The following is a 15286-nucleotide window of genomic DNA, read 5'->3' on the forward strand; positions in this document are numbered from 1 at the left end:
AAAGAGTGCTTAGAAATAAAAATATTTAAAAAAAAATCGAGTATGAAATATTAATATACTCGTACTGTACACATTATTAATTACTTGAAATACATACATATTTTAAAGAAATTATACAATAACAAAATACATTAATCAATCAAATTATAACTATTCCAACCCAATCTTCGAAGATGATTTGCTCTTTTTGATAAAAATATGTTGGTCACTTTATTTTTTAAGTTAGGCAGAGATAAACTAAATATATCAAAATGTGATGCATATTCATTCCCGGTATTCTGTAATCTAACAATAGGTGAGTTATATTGAGCTACCGTTCGACAATTTTGACAGTAAAATATTGTAGATGTTCTGCTTAATCTAGGTGGTACATAGAATGAAATCAATTTCAGTAGATCGGGGGTATCAAACAATGGTTTTATTATTTTATATAAAGTCATAAGATCGGTCGATGTTCTTCGTTCTTGCAATTTAGTTAATTTAAGAGAGTCTAAAATTTTGTTATAATTTAATTGATTAGTAGAAAAACCCATCTTAAAATTAATACATCTAAGAAATTTATTCTGAATCCTCTCAATAGAATCTGAGAAAGTGATTTGATAAGGTGACCATATTGGAGAATTATAATCTAGTTGGCTTCTAACAAGTGATGTGTAAAGATATTTTAATGTGTTTATATTATTAAAATCTTTTCCGGTTCTAAGTACAAATCCTAATAATTTTACAGGTTTGTTAGATATTTTAATAATGTGCTCTTTAAATAATAATTTTGAATCGAACAAAACACCCAGATCGCTCACGGTAGAAACATCAGTAATTTTAATTTGATTTAACATGTAATTAAATAGAATCGGATATTTTATTTTATAGATAAATAATACAAAACAAAGCGATGAGGATAATATTAAGATGTGGGAGACGAACAAATGTTAAGAAAATGATTCAACTTCTAGATATCATGACAATTGATCAAAGAATCAAATTCAATGTTGCCAATGAAATAAACAAAATTATTAAAGGAATAGTTCCGAGATATTTTCAAAATAAACTAAAAAATAATGAGTTCTTTCATAACTATGCAACAAGAGGATCTAAAAATATATGACTGGAAAAGAAATCAAAAGCAATGTCCCAGAACTGCCTTATGTACAAGGGAATAAAACTATTTGAAGAAATGCCAGAAAGCATAAAAAATGAAATTAATGTAAATATATTTAAAATTAAATGTAAAAAGTATATATGTGAAAAATATTAGGTAGTAAATAGTGTAAATAGTGAATATAATTAATGAAAATGTACATATGAAACAGTTAATATTATAAATTAGGATACTAAGTGTATAATAGTGATAAATAATGTTAGAATAAGTATAGATGTAAATATTGTGTTGTAAATATATATTAGACTATGTAATACATAGAACTAAATAAATAAACAATAAAAATAAAAAAAAGAATCTCATAGCTTGACATTTGCTTATATTGAGTTGTAATTTATTTTGTTGGCACCAGATGTTTAATTTGGACAAATTATGGGACAGAATGTTACAATCGTTAACGTTTTGTATCTCTTTGAATATTTTCATATCATCTGCAAATATGAGTACATGTACATGATCAAATATATCAATTACATCATTTATAAATATTAAAAACAACACTATGTCCTTAAAATGGCTATAGAGCGTTATTATAAATAAATATTCCCTTCTGGTTAGATTTCTCTGTATAGCTTAAAATTGATAATTCTTTTCTGAAAATAAACGTTTTATTTGGCGCAAAGATTTATCCAGAAGATTACGTTAAAAAATAGATTTTACGAAACTTTTCGCAGAATCCCTTGTAAAACTTTTGCCCTTACAAAAATCAATGAGCAGAAACAGAATTAGAAAGAAAAAAGTTTCCAAACATCAAATTAGGTATCTTCCGCTACAAGGGAAAATTCAGTTTAAATATACACAAGTGAAAATTCTGGGGAAGTTTCAAATTGATTAGATTTTCATAACTTGTTTAATTAATGAACCGGAAAAATGTTCCCTTTTTTTTTATTTGTATACGAGGTGTGTTCAGACAAAAACGGGAATTTTTTAATTTCGTGGATTTGGAGAGTCCGATTGTAATTTTTTTCATTATGTTTGTGGCGCCTCCGTCATAAACAATCCTCAAGGACCTACCGAGGAGCGAAACCACGCAAGCGAACGCAGCTCGCTAAGTTACCAGCCTGCTGTTCTATACCCAGCCGGAAATAGAGGGCGACCAGAACAAAGGCTATAAAAGGCGCGAAGTTCAAGGCCCGTTCTTCTCTCCTTGTCCGAAGCTCAACTGCCGTACTTCCTTGCATAAAACTAGCCTTCTATAAAACACGTGTTAGATATAAATTCGAAGTAAGTTAGATTTCATTAAACGTGTAATAAAATATCTTTGTATTACACGCCAGTTTTCTTATAAAATAAATAGTGTTATCCATGTAAGTAAGCCGTTCTTATTTCTTGTGTGATAATATATATGTGAATCCTTTTCCCCGCCACCTTCTGAAAAGAACGTAGTAGGGTGTCGAGCGAGAGGCCATAAGGCACCGGCGGGACCGATTGCAGGCTCCAGCAAGGACGACTGCCTAATCCTACCTCACGCACATGCCTGTGCGTATAAAAGTTACACACAACGTGTACAGAGAGATCCCGACAGGTAAGCTAAAGGCCACGACCCCCACATGTTGGTATTAATGTCCCAGAAGTATGCTAAAATTTTCAGCTGTATTCATTGTTTACTTTGTCTGTGGCAGCCGTTAAGGTTAGACGTGTTTTAATGAGCTCAGCGATTTTCGTTAGTTAATAAAATTAGCGGACAACGTACGGACTTGAAACCATGTCTGTGACACAAAAAAGTGGCTAGAAATTAAAATGCACGCAACGATCCATGGAAAGGCAGATGCTAGGTGTATGTCTAAGAGACAGAGTTAGAAATGAAGTAATAAGGCGCCGAACCAGAGTCGTGGATATCATGGATCGTGCAGCGAAATTGAAATGGCAGTGGGCAGGACACTCGGCGAGGTAAAATGATGGCAGGTGGACACCCAGAATAATAAAGTGGAGACCATGGGCAAACAAAAGAAGTGTTGGAAGGCCGCAGAAAAGATGGGTCGACACTTCGTTTCTATTGCCGGTAAAACATGGATGATGAAAGCGGGTGATAGGAAGGAATGGAGACGTTTGGAAGAGGTCTTTATCCAGCAGTGGAGAGAATAAGGCTGAAAAATGAAATTAAGTGTAACAAAGTGTGTGAAATGTTAACAGAGGCCTATGGTGAGTCTGCTTTTAGTAAAACAAGAGTTTACGAGTGGTATAAGCGTTTTCAAAATGGCCGTAAAGGCGTTGAAGGTGACGAACGGCCCGAACGCCCCAGCCCATCAACAACAGATGAAAACGTGGAAAAAGTTAATGAAATGGTTATGAACGATCGCCGAATCACAATCAGAGAAGTCGCTGAAGATGTTGACATATCGATTGGTTCATGCCATTAAATTTTTTCGAACTTATTCGAACACACCTCATATATTTTATTTATAACATTCTGAAATATCCTAGAAGTAAACGTGTAGATTTAAAACGGTTTATTTTGAAACAGTTTAGATTTTACTCCAATTAAGAATTTTTCATAAAGTTTATATTTGAAGTACTACGAGTAACTTCGTGGTTATTCATTATTATAAAATAAATAAAACAACTTTGTTTTTAACCACTATTTATTTTATTATACAATTATTAAAAATTTAATACGATTTCTAAAATGATTTTAAAAGAAAATGTTGACAAAGCTTTTAAGAAAAAATAATTAAATGATTAATGTGTAACAAAGCTTTATATTGATTATCGTTTAATGTCATCTATTTTAATTTTTATAAATAAATTTTGTGTAAAAATTAGGTATGTTTTTAGTTCTCAATAATGTTTATATTACTTTTTAAATTTATATAATTTATTTAACGTTTCTCTTTGTAAAGGAAAAATAAGAAACCTGCTGACAAGCCGGTTTCGCGGTTTAGTGGGTTTCATAATTTTTCTTTTTATATTTTTCTGTTCATGTTTTTACCTTCTTTAATAAAAATATAAAAAATAAAATAAATAAATAAAATAAAATTTTAAAAAATTCCACTGACCGGTTTCAAAGCAAACAAGCTTCTTCGTCAAGGTTTACGTAACTAATGAATTGATTCCTATTTTATTTTTTTCATGTTCACTAAATACTATACAATACACTTGACACTTGTGCAATATTTACACACATGTCCACTCTCATTCCAATATAACACCCACTCACCCACCCTCTCACTCACTTACACTCACACAAACACACTATATAGTATGTATTGTACGTGTATTTAATGTATTTCTGTGGATATCTGTCATTGGTTTTATTCTCTGTACATTTTATTTGTTGTATTTTTGTTACATTTATTACTGTTGATATCCCCAATAAATAAATAAAAAAATACAATAAATGAGAACTATTTGAAATGTTAATAATGTAAGGAACGCGGACTAACTTTTTGCGGTCATTCATTGGTTCGTTTCGATCATATGATGTCGATATGGCAAGTAGGTAGAACATACCGAGGTACAGAAGTTAAGTATACCGTCTCGATATATATAGATGAAGATAGGGTTCATAATTGAGGCCCAGGGATTTATTTCATAATAGATCAGAATTACGACATGATAAGGACATGGAATTATGATGCTAATAATAAAATCAAAATACTTACAGAGAACGTTGATGGTATGAGTCGAGACCACGTTTTCCGCCAACTGCATGTTAAGCCCGTGGCAAACAACGACTATCGACTTCTTATTTGGCTCTATTACGACTGTGATGTTTGAAGTTGTTATATCGCCACCTAGAAAAAATATATACATAAAACATCTCTATAATAACATAATCATACCTATCCGCACCCAGTTGTGCGAACTACATTTTTTTTTACAATTTTAAATTAATAAGGGTCTACGAAATCACGAATCTTGACGTCACAATTGTTGAGGCCAAACATGTCGCGCTTTTGTTAAGACATATTCATTAAAAATTTTATTTTTGAAATCATGTTTAAAAACATTTCTCTACAATAATTTATGGCATATTTCAGTATCCGCAATTATCATCTACTCATTACAATTGTATTGAAAGTATGTATATTCCCGCACCGCGATTATGAACGATTTAAAGTACCTTCGTTGGTAACCTGTATCTGAACACGTTTAGATTTATTTTATCTATTAAGTAAAATTAAGTTTTCTGTACGAAAAACATAATATGTTTACAATTTTTTTGATGACGAAGATGCTTTGAATTTTCATACAAATAAACACACTTTCGTACATAAATATCGATGTTAGTTAATACCACCTCGATATGTACCGATGAAGATAGCGTTCATAATCGCCGCCTTGGGCTCCTTTTACTTTATCTCAAATACTCTCATAAAGCTGAATGATATTCGTATAAAAAATTCAGTTAGCTTTAGGTCAAAACTTTTGGTCTTTCGAACTGGATAACCACTACTAGAATGTGACCTTCTATCCCCTTTACGCACTCTTACGAGGAAACTGCGTAACGGTTTGTTTGATTACAATGTATGGGAACTTATAGATTATTTATTTAATGCAAATCAAATGCTTGTATTTGATTGTTATTTTTACATCTATGTGTTATTTTTTAAGAATGTTCTTGTTTTCTATAATATTTTTGTTGTACTATTAACGCATAATTCAGAAAATGTACCGCTGAAAAATTGAGTCTACTAGTGTGAATATTCTTCTGGTTTCAATATTCCAGGGTTCATTTGCAGCAAACGTCCGCATCTCTTTCTCCATTCATTCCAGGCTACGGCAATTCTTTTCAACTGGCCATATAAGCAATTGATTTTGAACAATAGGGTATTTACCTTCCGGAGACATGCTTGTAAAGGTGGTAGCATCCTTGTACTGTTTCCCTGTGACTGTCCACCGAATTTCTGCAGAGGGATTTGAAGGGGCCGTGGTACAGACGAGGGAAACTGCTTCACCAACTCTTGCCTCGGTCGGTCCAGAAATAGACACATGTTCGGGAGCAACTGTAAAAAAATGATTATATTAATCGAGTTTTTTTTCTGAAATTTCATGGTGGAACTGCAATTAAGTCAAATACTATAAAAAGGTACTAATAGTACTGTCTGCAGACAGGATATTTAGTCGGTGAAATGCCGCCTATATAACGCCTTCATAACACCTATTCTCCTCTATGAATGCGAATCGTGGCACCTCACTAAGGCGTAAAACAGCAAAATTCTCAGTTTTGAAAACAGGCTATGCCATGTTAGATGGAGACTATCCTAAACAAAAAACACTCCGTTTTCATTTTCTATTCACTAGTTTTATATAGATTCCTTGTTATTAAATATGTCGACTTACTTTATGCAATAAATTTATTCAATAAAAATATTATTTTATCATTACTGAAAATCCATTAAAAAGAAATAAATGCGTAGAAATTATGAAGAATTTTATGAAAGAATCTGATTGGGATCGATAAAAAGTTAATGTTTTTTGTAAGCATTCAAAAACAAACTTTTTTATACGCTACCAACTTGTTTTCTACTTAACAGATTTAAGATTTTAAAAGCTATCAAAATACCCATGGCAAAACATTACATTACTTACATTTCACCAAAACGCCAAAATGGTAATAAATAAGATTGCAAAAAAAATATCAATTTTGGGAAGGATCAGAAGATTTATTGATAAGGACTCCTGCAAAACTATTTACAAAGCAATTATTGAACCACACGTTAACTACTGTAGTAGCATTTTATTTTTATCAAACAAAGAAAACATAGATAAACTAACTGTATTACAAAATAAAGCCTTTAGAATCATTTTGAAAAAAAACAGATATACGAGGGTAAAGTCGATGGTAAATGAAATGAAATTATTAACATATAAACAAAGAATATTTTACAATACAATGATATTTGTTCATAAAATTATAAACTCTAATAAAAAAACAGAATTTTGGAAAAAAATTGATCGGAACCAGCATGAACACAATCACAATACTAGAGAAAAGAACAAAATTAGACTTCCATTTAGGAAAAAGGCAAAGTCACAAAATTCAATTTTATTTAAAGCAATTAAAAAGTATTACGAAATGAAAAAAAATATTTATGAAGAAAAAAACATATCAAAATTTAAAATAATGGTCAAGACATATGTGATAAACAATTTGTAAATTAAATATATTTGTAATGTTATTATTAGAACACACATAACAATATGTATGATATGTGTGCCCTATTTTAAGATTTAAATAAAAAAAAAATAAAACTCATCATTTTTCTAAAAACCGCACAACATTGCCTTTTACATATATGGATAAAGGATGATCTTATTTTTTGCATAGCGATAGTTGGAGGGCCGGCAATCCTTACAGGCTACTGTTCATGGAAAAAAATATTTTTAGAAAAAAAAAAAAAAAATTGGTTTTTTGTATTTTTTATTTTCTCTCTATCTATCCTCGCCTCTGTTGTATACACCATAATTTGGTCTGACACACGTTTTGTATATCCGAATTATGTTTCCAATAATCATGTGTTCATTGTACTATTTGACATTTCTTAAGCATTCAGATGTTTACTAACTGAGATGGATATGTTCTCATTATCACTATGGTAGCAACATCTGCATGGCATGTGATGTTAATGACCTTATCTCCCTTAGTAGATTCACTACTTTTTTTTATTCTTTAAAGCGTATTTTTTATAACATATCTATTCTGCTTGTGTAAGAAAAGGTTTTTGGCGTATATATTGTTGTTCTATATTTAGTTATAAAGGTGCTAAACTTGCTTTGTTTCTTTGTTGTTCTCAATATGTGTTATTTTCTAAATATTAATATTATTTACGTCCCGAATTGAGTTGTTATGACTCCTGGGAATGTAATTCAACGTATTATACTTGTAAAATACTTTGCGTTGTATGATTTAAAAAAAAAAAAAAAAATATTTTGTAAATGTTATCAAATATGTAAATCTAGCAAACGGGGTCTAGAATTTCAACCATCCATGAGCTCAGTAGCTGCAATACTTGTTGCAATCAAACTTCTAATTTTATTAATTTGTTTTTATTTAGTTTTTTTAAAATATCACTTAAACTCTAAACTTCATTGTAAAATAAAAGAAAAATAAAAAAAATGTAAATAGGGGCTAGACTTCTTACTGTCCATGCGCTCTGTAGCTGCAAGACGTGCTGTAATCTAGCTCTTATATATCATAATTGTTATATATCATTATTGGAGAGGAGGAACTAGAATCCCAACCGTCCATGCGCTCTGTAGCTGCAAGACGTGCTGGGATATTTATTTATTGTACAGCGCCCTTGAGGTTATTTTCACAAAAATGGCGGTATATAAATTATCCAAACATATATAAGAGAACGAACGCAGAAAACTTCGGTGACAACTGTTGTCAAGCCATATACTGCGGGTGCCTCCTGAGAGCCTTAACCCGGCTTGCCTACTTTACAAGGCATCAGGTTCTCAAAGTCCTGGACGTCCACTGCTGACTGTTCATCGGCAGTTCGTGTCAGAACTACGGGACGCGAACCTAAATTGGAAGGATGCACAGAAGCACAGACAGAGGTGCTTGGAAGATCTTTGTGGAGGCCATATGCTCCAACTAGGAAGCAGACATGAGATAAGGAAGTTATTGTTATTAAATAACATATTCTTCGTTTATTCGCGTTTAAACATAAAAGAGGTTAACTAATTACAACAGGAATGGAGAACATTTTAGAGAAAGAAATATGGAAGTCTAGGCATTTACAGGGCTTATGACCTGTCATTGACAGGTTTAAGTGGCCATTTTACACATTGCGTAACATTCCTGTGCCGTTGAAATTGCAAACATTCGGAAAAATGACAATATTCTACGTAAGCCCTCACCCGTTGCCAAACTTACAGTGAAAGGGGCAATAAAAGCGGTAGAGGTTTTCTTTAATTTTGTTTTTTTAAAGAAAAAGAGAAATACTTGGGTTCATATTATTTATTCAAAAATTTAATTTTTTAGACTATTTCCTAAAAGTCGTAAATAACTTGAACCTTGAACCTGTAGCAATTGCACAGACATCTTTAATCCGAGTATTTAAAAAAAAAAACATTTCACTATCCAAGTGACTTGCTCTTCAAAGAATTCAGAGTACTGAATATTATTCAACAGTATATATTGAGAACGGTAGTGGTTACACACATCAATGGAGACATTTACCCAAGCGTCAACCACAACCATAATACAGGATACTCTAATAGGGATCTGATACTAAGTGAAGGGGTCAACGCTGTTCTGGCATCGAGACAACACTATTACGTAGGCAAAAAGGTCCATAATCTTTCTCCTCAGAATCGTGGAAAGACGGGAGTGTTGTCAAGTTACGGAAGGTGTTGACCTCGCTCTTTCATGACATTGGTCGTAGGGAGTCAGAAAAGTTGATGCATGCCACGGATTGGAGATTCTTACTGGATGAAGAAAATAAATATTATAGATGGCAACCATGAAGTTTCGCATAATTTGAATCGGATTGTGGTCCTGTGGCTAGTGTCTCGGACTAACGGACCAAAGGTCCGTGGTTCGAATCCTACTCTACCCCAACTTGATTCCCATTTTCTAATAGTGAGTTATCTACAACTCGTTGAAAATGGCCGTCAAAATTAAATAGTTGGGTAAATCATAAGAACGCAAATATTTATTTTATTAAAAAAAAAAAAATTGTCTATGTTTTGTATGAATGTATGTATGTGTATGCGCATGGGTGTATGTATGTGTATGTGTATATATATGTGTGTATATATGTGTTTATACGTGTATATATGTGTATATATGTGTATATATGTGTATATATGTGTATGTGTGTATGTATATGTATCAAAATGTGTATACGAATAAGTTTATATTTTATTTGTCTGTGCTCTCTATTCATTTGTTAACTACTCGTATTATCATATATTAGAATGTAATTGCCTAGCTTGGAACGGGTTATGTACCCTTGTTAGCTGGGCAAAGTGAACGTAAAATTGTATTTTGATAAAAGGTGTAAATAAATAAATAAAAATAAAAAATAAAAACTTGTGCTGAAAAAATGGAAATCGAGTTGTGGTAGAGTGGGATTTGAACCAGGGACCTTTGGCCGTGAGGCCACAATACTACCACGGGACCACAACCCGGTTCATTGAATTGATATTTTAAAAAGTAATTTGTTGCCAAAGTCACTATTAATATGATCTATGCAAAAACCTCAATAAGGAGCACGTGTCGTGTAGTGCAGATGTCAAATATTCGACATTTTGTAAAAAGAGATGACATTATGAAGTTCGATATCTTTAAAAAGAACGGTGCTTAAATAAATAAATTAATGACTTACAATATACTGTGAGATCCACCTCTGCCTTAAGAGGGGTTGCTATCATCGTGTTCCTCGCTTCACACTTGTATCTGGCCTTGTTATCGGAAGCGTCAGCAGTAAACGTGTATGTATTCTCTGAATGTCTTCCAGACGATCTGTAAATAAATAAAAAAGAACATTTATTTATTTTTTATTTTATTTATTCAATGCACAAAATACACAATTTCACATAGACACAATTATATGTTTTTTATGTCCCGACTTGTGAGAAAATTCCGTGTTAAGTCGGGACTCTTCGATATATAGATCAAAAATATATAGTATTATAGTATTTTCACATATATACTTACTGTTAACTAATTTTCATTATTTGTTTTTAACAAAAATTTGTTGATACCATTTTTTTTTATACTTATAAGTATATGAAAATGTATATATTTTTTTGTTTGAATTCTTTAGAAGTTATTTACAATTTGATTTTTATTTCAATTACTTTTATTATATCCATCTAAAATTTTTTTTTTCTTTTTTACTATGTAAAGTTTCACTTTTTATTTTGCATGGCAGTATGCTTCTTATTGTTTTTAAATGTATACAAAAAAGCATTGTTTATCTTTTAAATTTTTACGCACTATGTTTGTACTTAACTGTATATTTTTTGTAAATGCCCCTTGGGCGTATTGTAAAATTAAATAAATAAAATAAATAAATAAATAAAAATATTAATTTACATATTAAAACAATATACAGGTAATCAAAACAATATGCAAAATAATCAAAACAATATACAAAATAATAATAAAAAAATATACAAAATGATAGAAAAATAAAAATTTATAATGCATGTCGAAAATGGAATCAAAAGTTATATAATAATACGTATGACAGTGATGACATACACATATACGATATACGTATATGGATAATAATGAAAACAGCAGCGATGCTATGTATTTATTCCCGAAGCAATCACATACAGTGGTCTCTATCCCTCGATACAATCCAATTATGGATCTTCATCTTAAATATAGACGTTGTTTTGGAGAACTTAATATGTTCATCCAAGACGTTGAACACTCTCGGAGCTATATATGAAAAGTGTCTCCGAGCAAACATCGTACGCGTTCTCAGTATTAAGAAGTTTAAGTTCCGCGAAAACCTCGTGCGGGCATTCTGTTGGGAGTTGGGACCTCCTTCCATCGTCGCCTGACCAGAAAATCGTCAATACATTCTTCATATAGATTTGACGAATATCAAGAACTTTTAACAATTGAAATGACGGATCAGATGGGTAGGTCGGAGGGCACCGAAACATAACTCTATGAATAAGTTTTTGCGTCTTGATTAGGGAGTTCGTGACAATTGTCGAGCAACCTCCCCAGCCAATTATGCCATAAGCAGCCACCGATTGGAAAAGCGCAAAGTAGACACTTTGAAGAGTGCTAACGTCCAGGATGTTTCTGAGTGAGCTAAAAACATGACACAGTTTTCTTAATCTAGATACCAGGGACTGAACCTGTGTCTCCCATCGCAAATTTCTGTCAATTACAATGCCTAGATGTTTTATATTATCAACTGGTTTCAATAATTGAATTGAATTTATATGAAGCTTTAAACTGGTTTCAGGTGGCGACCCATCTCTAATACTAAATGTAAGATATTTTGTTTTATCCACATTCAGCGTTAGCAGATTGTCATCCAGCCAGTTTTTGACACTTCTCCTGACAACTGTGCTGCAAAATGCTAAATGCTGGCTACGAGCTCACCCAGATGCTTACGGGTCATGGTGGCTTCATGAGCTACCTGCATCGCTTCAAGCTCTCAGAGATCGACAGCTGCCCATGCGACGATGAAACTCCTCAAGATGTCCCTCACCTGTTGATGCATTGCCCCTTTTTCAGCTTTCAAAGACAACAGCTGGAGGCGCGATGCAGAGGCTTGGGTGAAGATCTATGCGACATCCCATCGGTGATAGGTAATAAAGAACTCACACGAGAGGTAGTATCATACATGATAAATATAGCGCAGGAAATTGGTAAAATAAACCAAAGTAGGGAACAAAATGCCGAACACTCCTCTAGTGGAACGGAAGGCCTGTTGACTACTGCCAACAGGCCGGCTTCTCCTGAAGAGTTTTAAGTGGTTTCCTCTCCACGTGAGCAAATGCTGAGAAGTTCCTGATTAGCCCACATTAATATATCCCTCCTGATCCCAATAGTTTAGACAAATTTTAAGATATTTAATAGCAGAAAAATCCACTTTTTGAAATATAAACCTTGTATATTATAAGCAAGGTAAATAATAAAGCAACTCCCATATAAAAAAAAAAAAAAAAAAAAAAAAAAAACTTCTCCTGACAACTGTGTCATCAGCAAACGCTATAGTTTTTCCGCCATTACTCAAATCACACAAAGAGTTTATATATAGTATTATCAAAAATTTATACGGTAATTTTCAATACAATACATCAATTTTGAAAGTAAATTTACGAAAAATAAATACTCTCGCATCTCCATACACAAATTATTATTCTGCTCGTTCAAGATATTTCTTGTTCACAATATTTATTATGCACTCAGTAACCCCTTCCCCTTTCAAATACCATCAGTTTTGACCTACTTTCGTCATCACCAATTCGCTCTCCAGGAAAACATCATACATTCTTGAGACTATTTGTTGCAAAGAACTGCGTCGTCAGCGTACAACAAACAGATTACTCCAAAAAAATTCATTCTATCTACAATTCCCATACATTCTATCTCTTTCACAACGGTGTCAATGAATTTCACCCGGATACGGAAAACCTCTTTTAGTTATCAATTTGGACACTGTGTAACACTCCACTATTCTGCCCATGTTGGAACTTCTATACAACTTCAACTCTCCCATTTGGTTAGGGCGGCAGGCGGAAGGGTTGTTCGAATAATTGATTCCATAAGAGCGATGTGATTTTAGTATGTATGGCAGTTCTTCGGTCGAACTTTTCCGATATTCGGAAGAAAATGTCGTAAAAAGTGGAAAACTTTTTCTGTTTGGGTCAAGGGTTGTAAAAGACGATGGAAATATAAAAACCTCTTTCAGATGCGTCGGAAAATTGTAAGGGTGGGCGACAGAGAACGAAATATATACAAAACATTTTTTATTTATTTATCATATTTTAATATTTATTTTTTATTTATTCAACTTTTTGTACATAATATTATTTGTATATTGGCTGGCTTATAGCCAAATGGCAATTTCTTCCAACCAACCAATAAAATTAAAGTTTTATTTTTATGATTCAAGTTACAGAACATATTCAATAGAAAAAATAAATAAAAAGCTAAATATATTTAAAAATACAAATAAACGTATTTGTTTATAAATGAACTTAAATCAAAACTATTACTCAATGAGAAAAAGAAAAAAGAGGAAAAAGGAAAGGAGGAGAGATTAAGGAAGAGAAAGGAGATGTTTCTTCAAACGTGATTTAAACAGAGATAATGTAGTAACACCTTTGATGGTGGATGGGAGATGATTCCACAGTCGAGCCGCATGGACATTATATGAGTTAGAGAAGAAAGAGGAGTTGTGGATGGGTATTAAGAGAGTGCCTTGAGAATTAGAACGAAGAGGTAAACCATGAACTGATAAGCGTTGAAATTTTTCACGCATGTATATAGGAGCGTTAGGACTATGAAGTACATTGAACAGAAGTCAGAGGGAGTGATAGTCAATCCGCTGTCTAATTTTGAGCCATTTCAGTTGCCTACGATAATCAGAAATGTGGTCATATTTCCTGTGGTCATAGTGCCTATTGCCGACTGCGACACGGTACAAATAACTGGTACTTAAAACACATACTTTTTTCTAAAACATTCAGTTTACCCTCAAGATGGCTCCTGCAATGGTAGCCGAAACGTCGGAACAAATCCAACACACACGGTATCTCCCAAAAAGAAGCATTTTGATAAGAGTGACCGTGAAAACCTTCGCACCTTTTTGCAATTACATTGTATAAATCATTTGTTCGTAGTTTGCTTGAATTTAATTCTATAATATGGTCTCCTAATTATAATATTCATATAACGCGGGTTGAATCGGTGCAACGTCAATTTTAAATCGTTAATATTTGGAATTGGATCAAATACTTTCATGATCAACTATTATGATCGTCTAGAGTACTTTCATATCTTAAGTTTAGAATTCAGAAGAATTTGGCTGGTTTGATATTGCGCAAATTAATATCTTACTGTATAGATTCCCATGATATTCTTGCTCAGATAAACCTTAATGTACCTCGCCGTAACTTGCGTACCAATCCTGTCTTTGCTATGGGAAATTATAAAACGAACATCGGATTCTTTTCCCCTCTGCCAAGGATCCCCAGAACCGTGAACGAAATCTCAATTATCATTACTGTCGATGTGTTCCTACAGCAAAGGAAAGCTTTCAAGAAGCAAGCGGTGTTGTCACTCCTGACTCGCGATGACACACTTGCCATGTCCGCCTAGATTATGCCATATTTATACCTTTTGTAAATTTAAATAGATTTTAGGACTGTTTAGATTAAGTATTACTCATTAATAATCTGTTAGAGCTTACTTAAGCTTTTGACTGGCTTAAAAAAAACATGAATTAAGTTTTTAGCTCTTTACTTCACAAAAATCTGATGGGAAAATTGAAGAAATGTAGATGTTTAATCAGGAAAATGGTGAATGTAACACAGCGTGAAAAGTGGCCACTTATTCGAGCCAATGAAAGGTCGTAATTCCTGTACACGCCTAGACTTTCGTATTTAATTCTCTAAAATGTTCTACCGGTTTCGAGACGTACATATCTCTTCGTCAGGACACTAATTACACTATCATTCAAATCCCACTAT

At 32.8% G+C, this 15286-nt stretch overlaps 1 protein-coding gene across 1 annotated transcript in view; it reads right to left on the reverse strand.

Annotated features, from left to right (window-relative positions):
- LOC148273875 (nephrin-like) overlaps positions 1–15286 on the reverse strand; it is a 121398-nt gene that overhangs the window by 50525 nt on the left and 55587 nt on the right. The window contains exons 3-5 of the mRNA XM_088238024.1: positions 10441–10577; positions 5938–6105; positions 4762–4893 (exon numbers count right to left, since the gene is read on the reverse strand). Coding sequence (XP_088094150.1) covers positions 4762–4893; positions 5938–6105; positions 10441–10577 — 437 coding nt within the window. The remainder of the gene's footprint in view (positions 1–4761; positions 4894–5937; positions 6106–10440; positions 10578–15286) is intronic.

Source organism: Micrasema longulum, unplaced genomic scaffold (genome assembly GCF_059751315.1).
Source record: "Micrasema longulum isolate JH-2025_06_02 unplaced genomic scaffold, ASM5975131v1 h1tg001820l, whole genome shotgun sequence".
NCBI classification, from domain to species: domain Eukaryota; kingdom Metazoa; phylum Arthropoda; class Insecta; order Trichoptera; family Brachycentridae; genus Micrasema; species Micrasema longulum.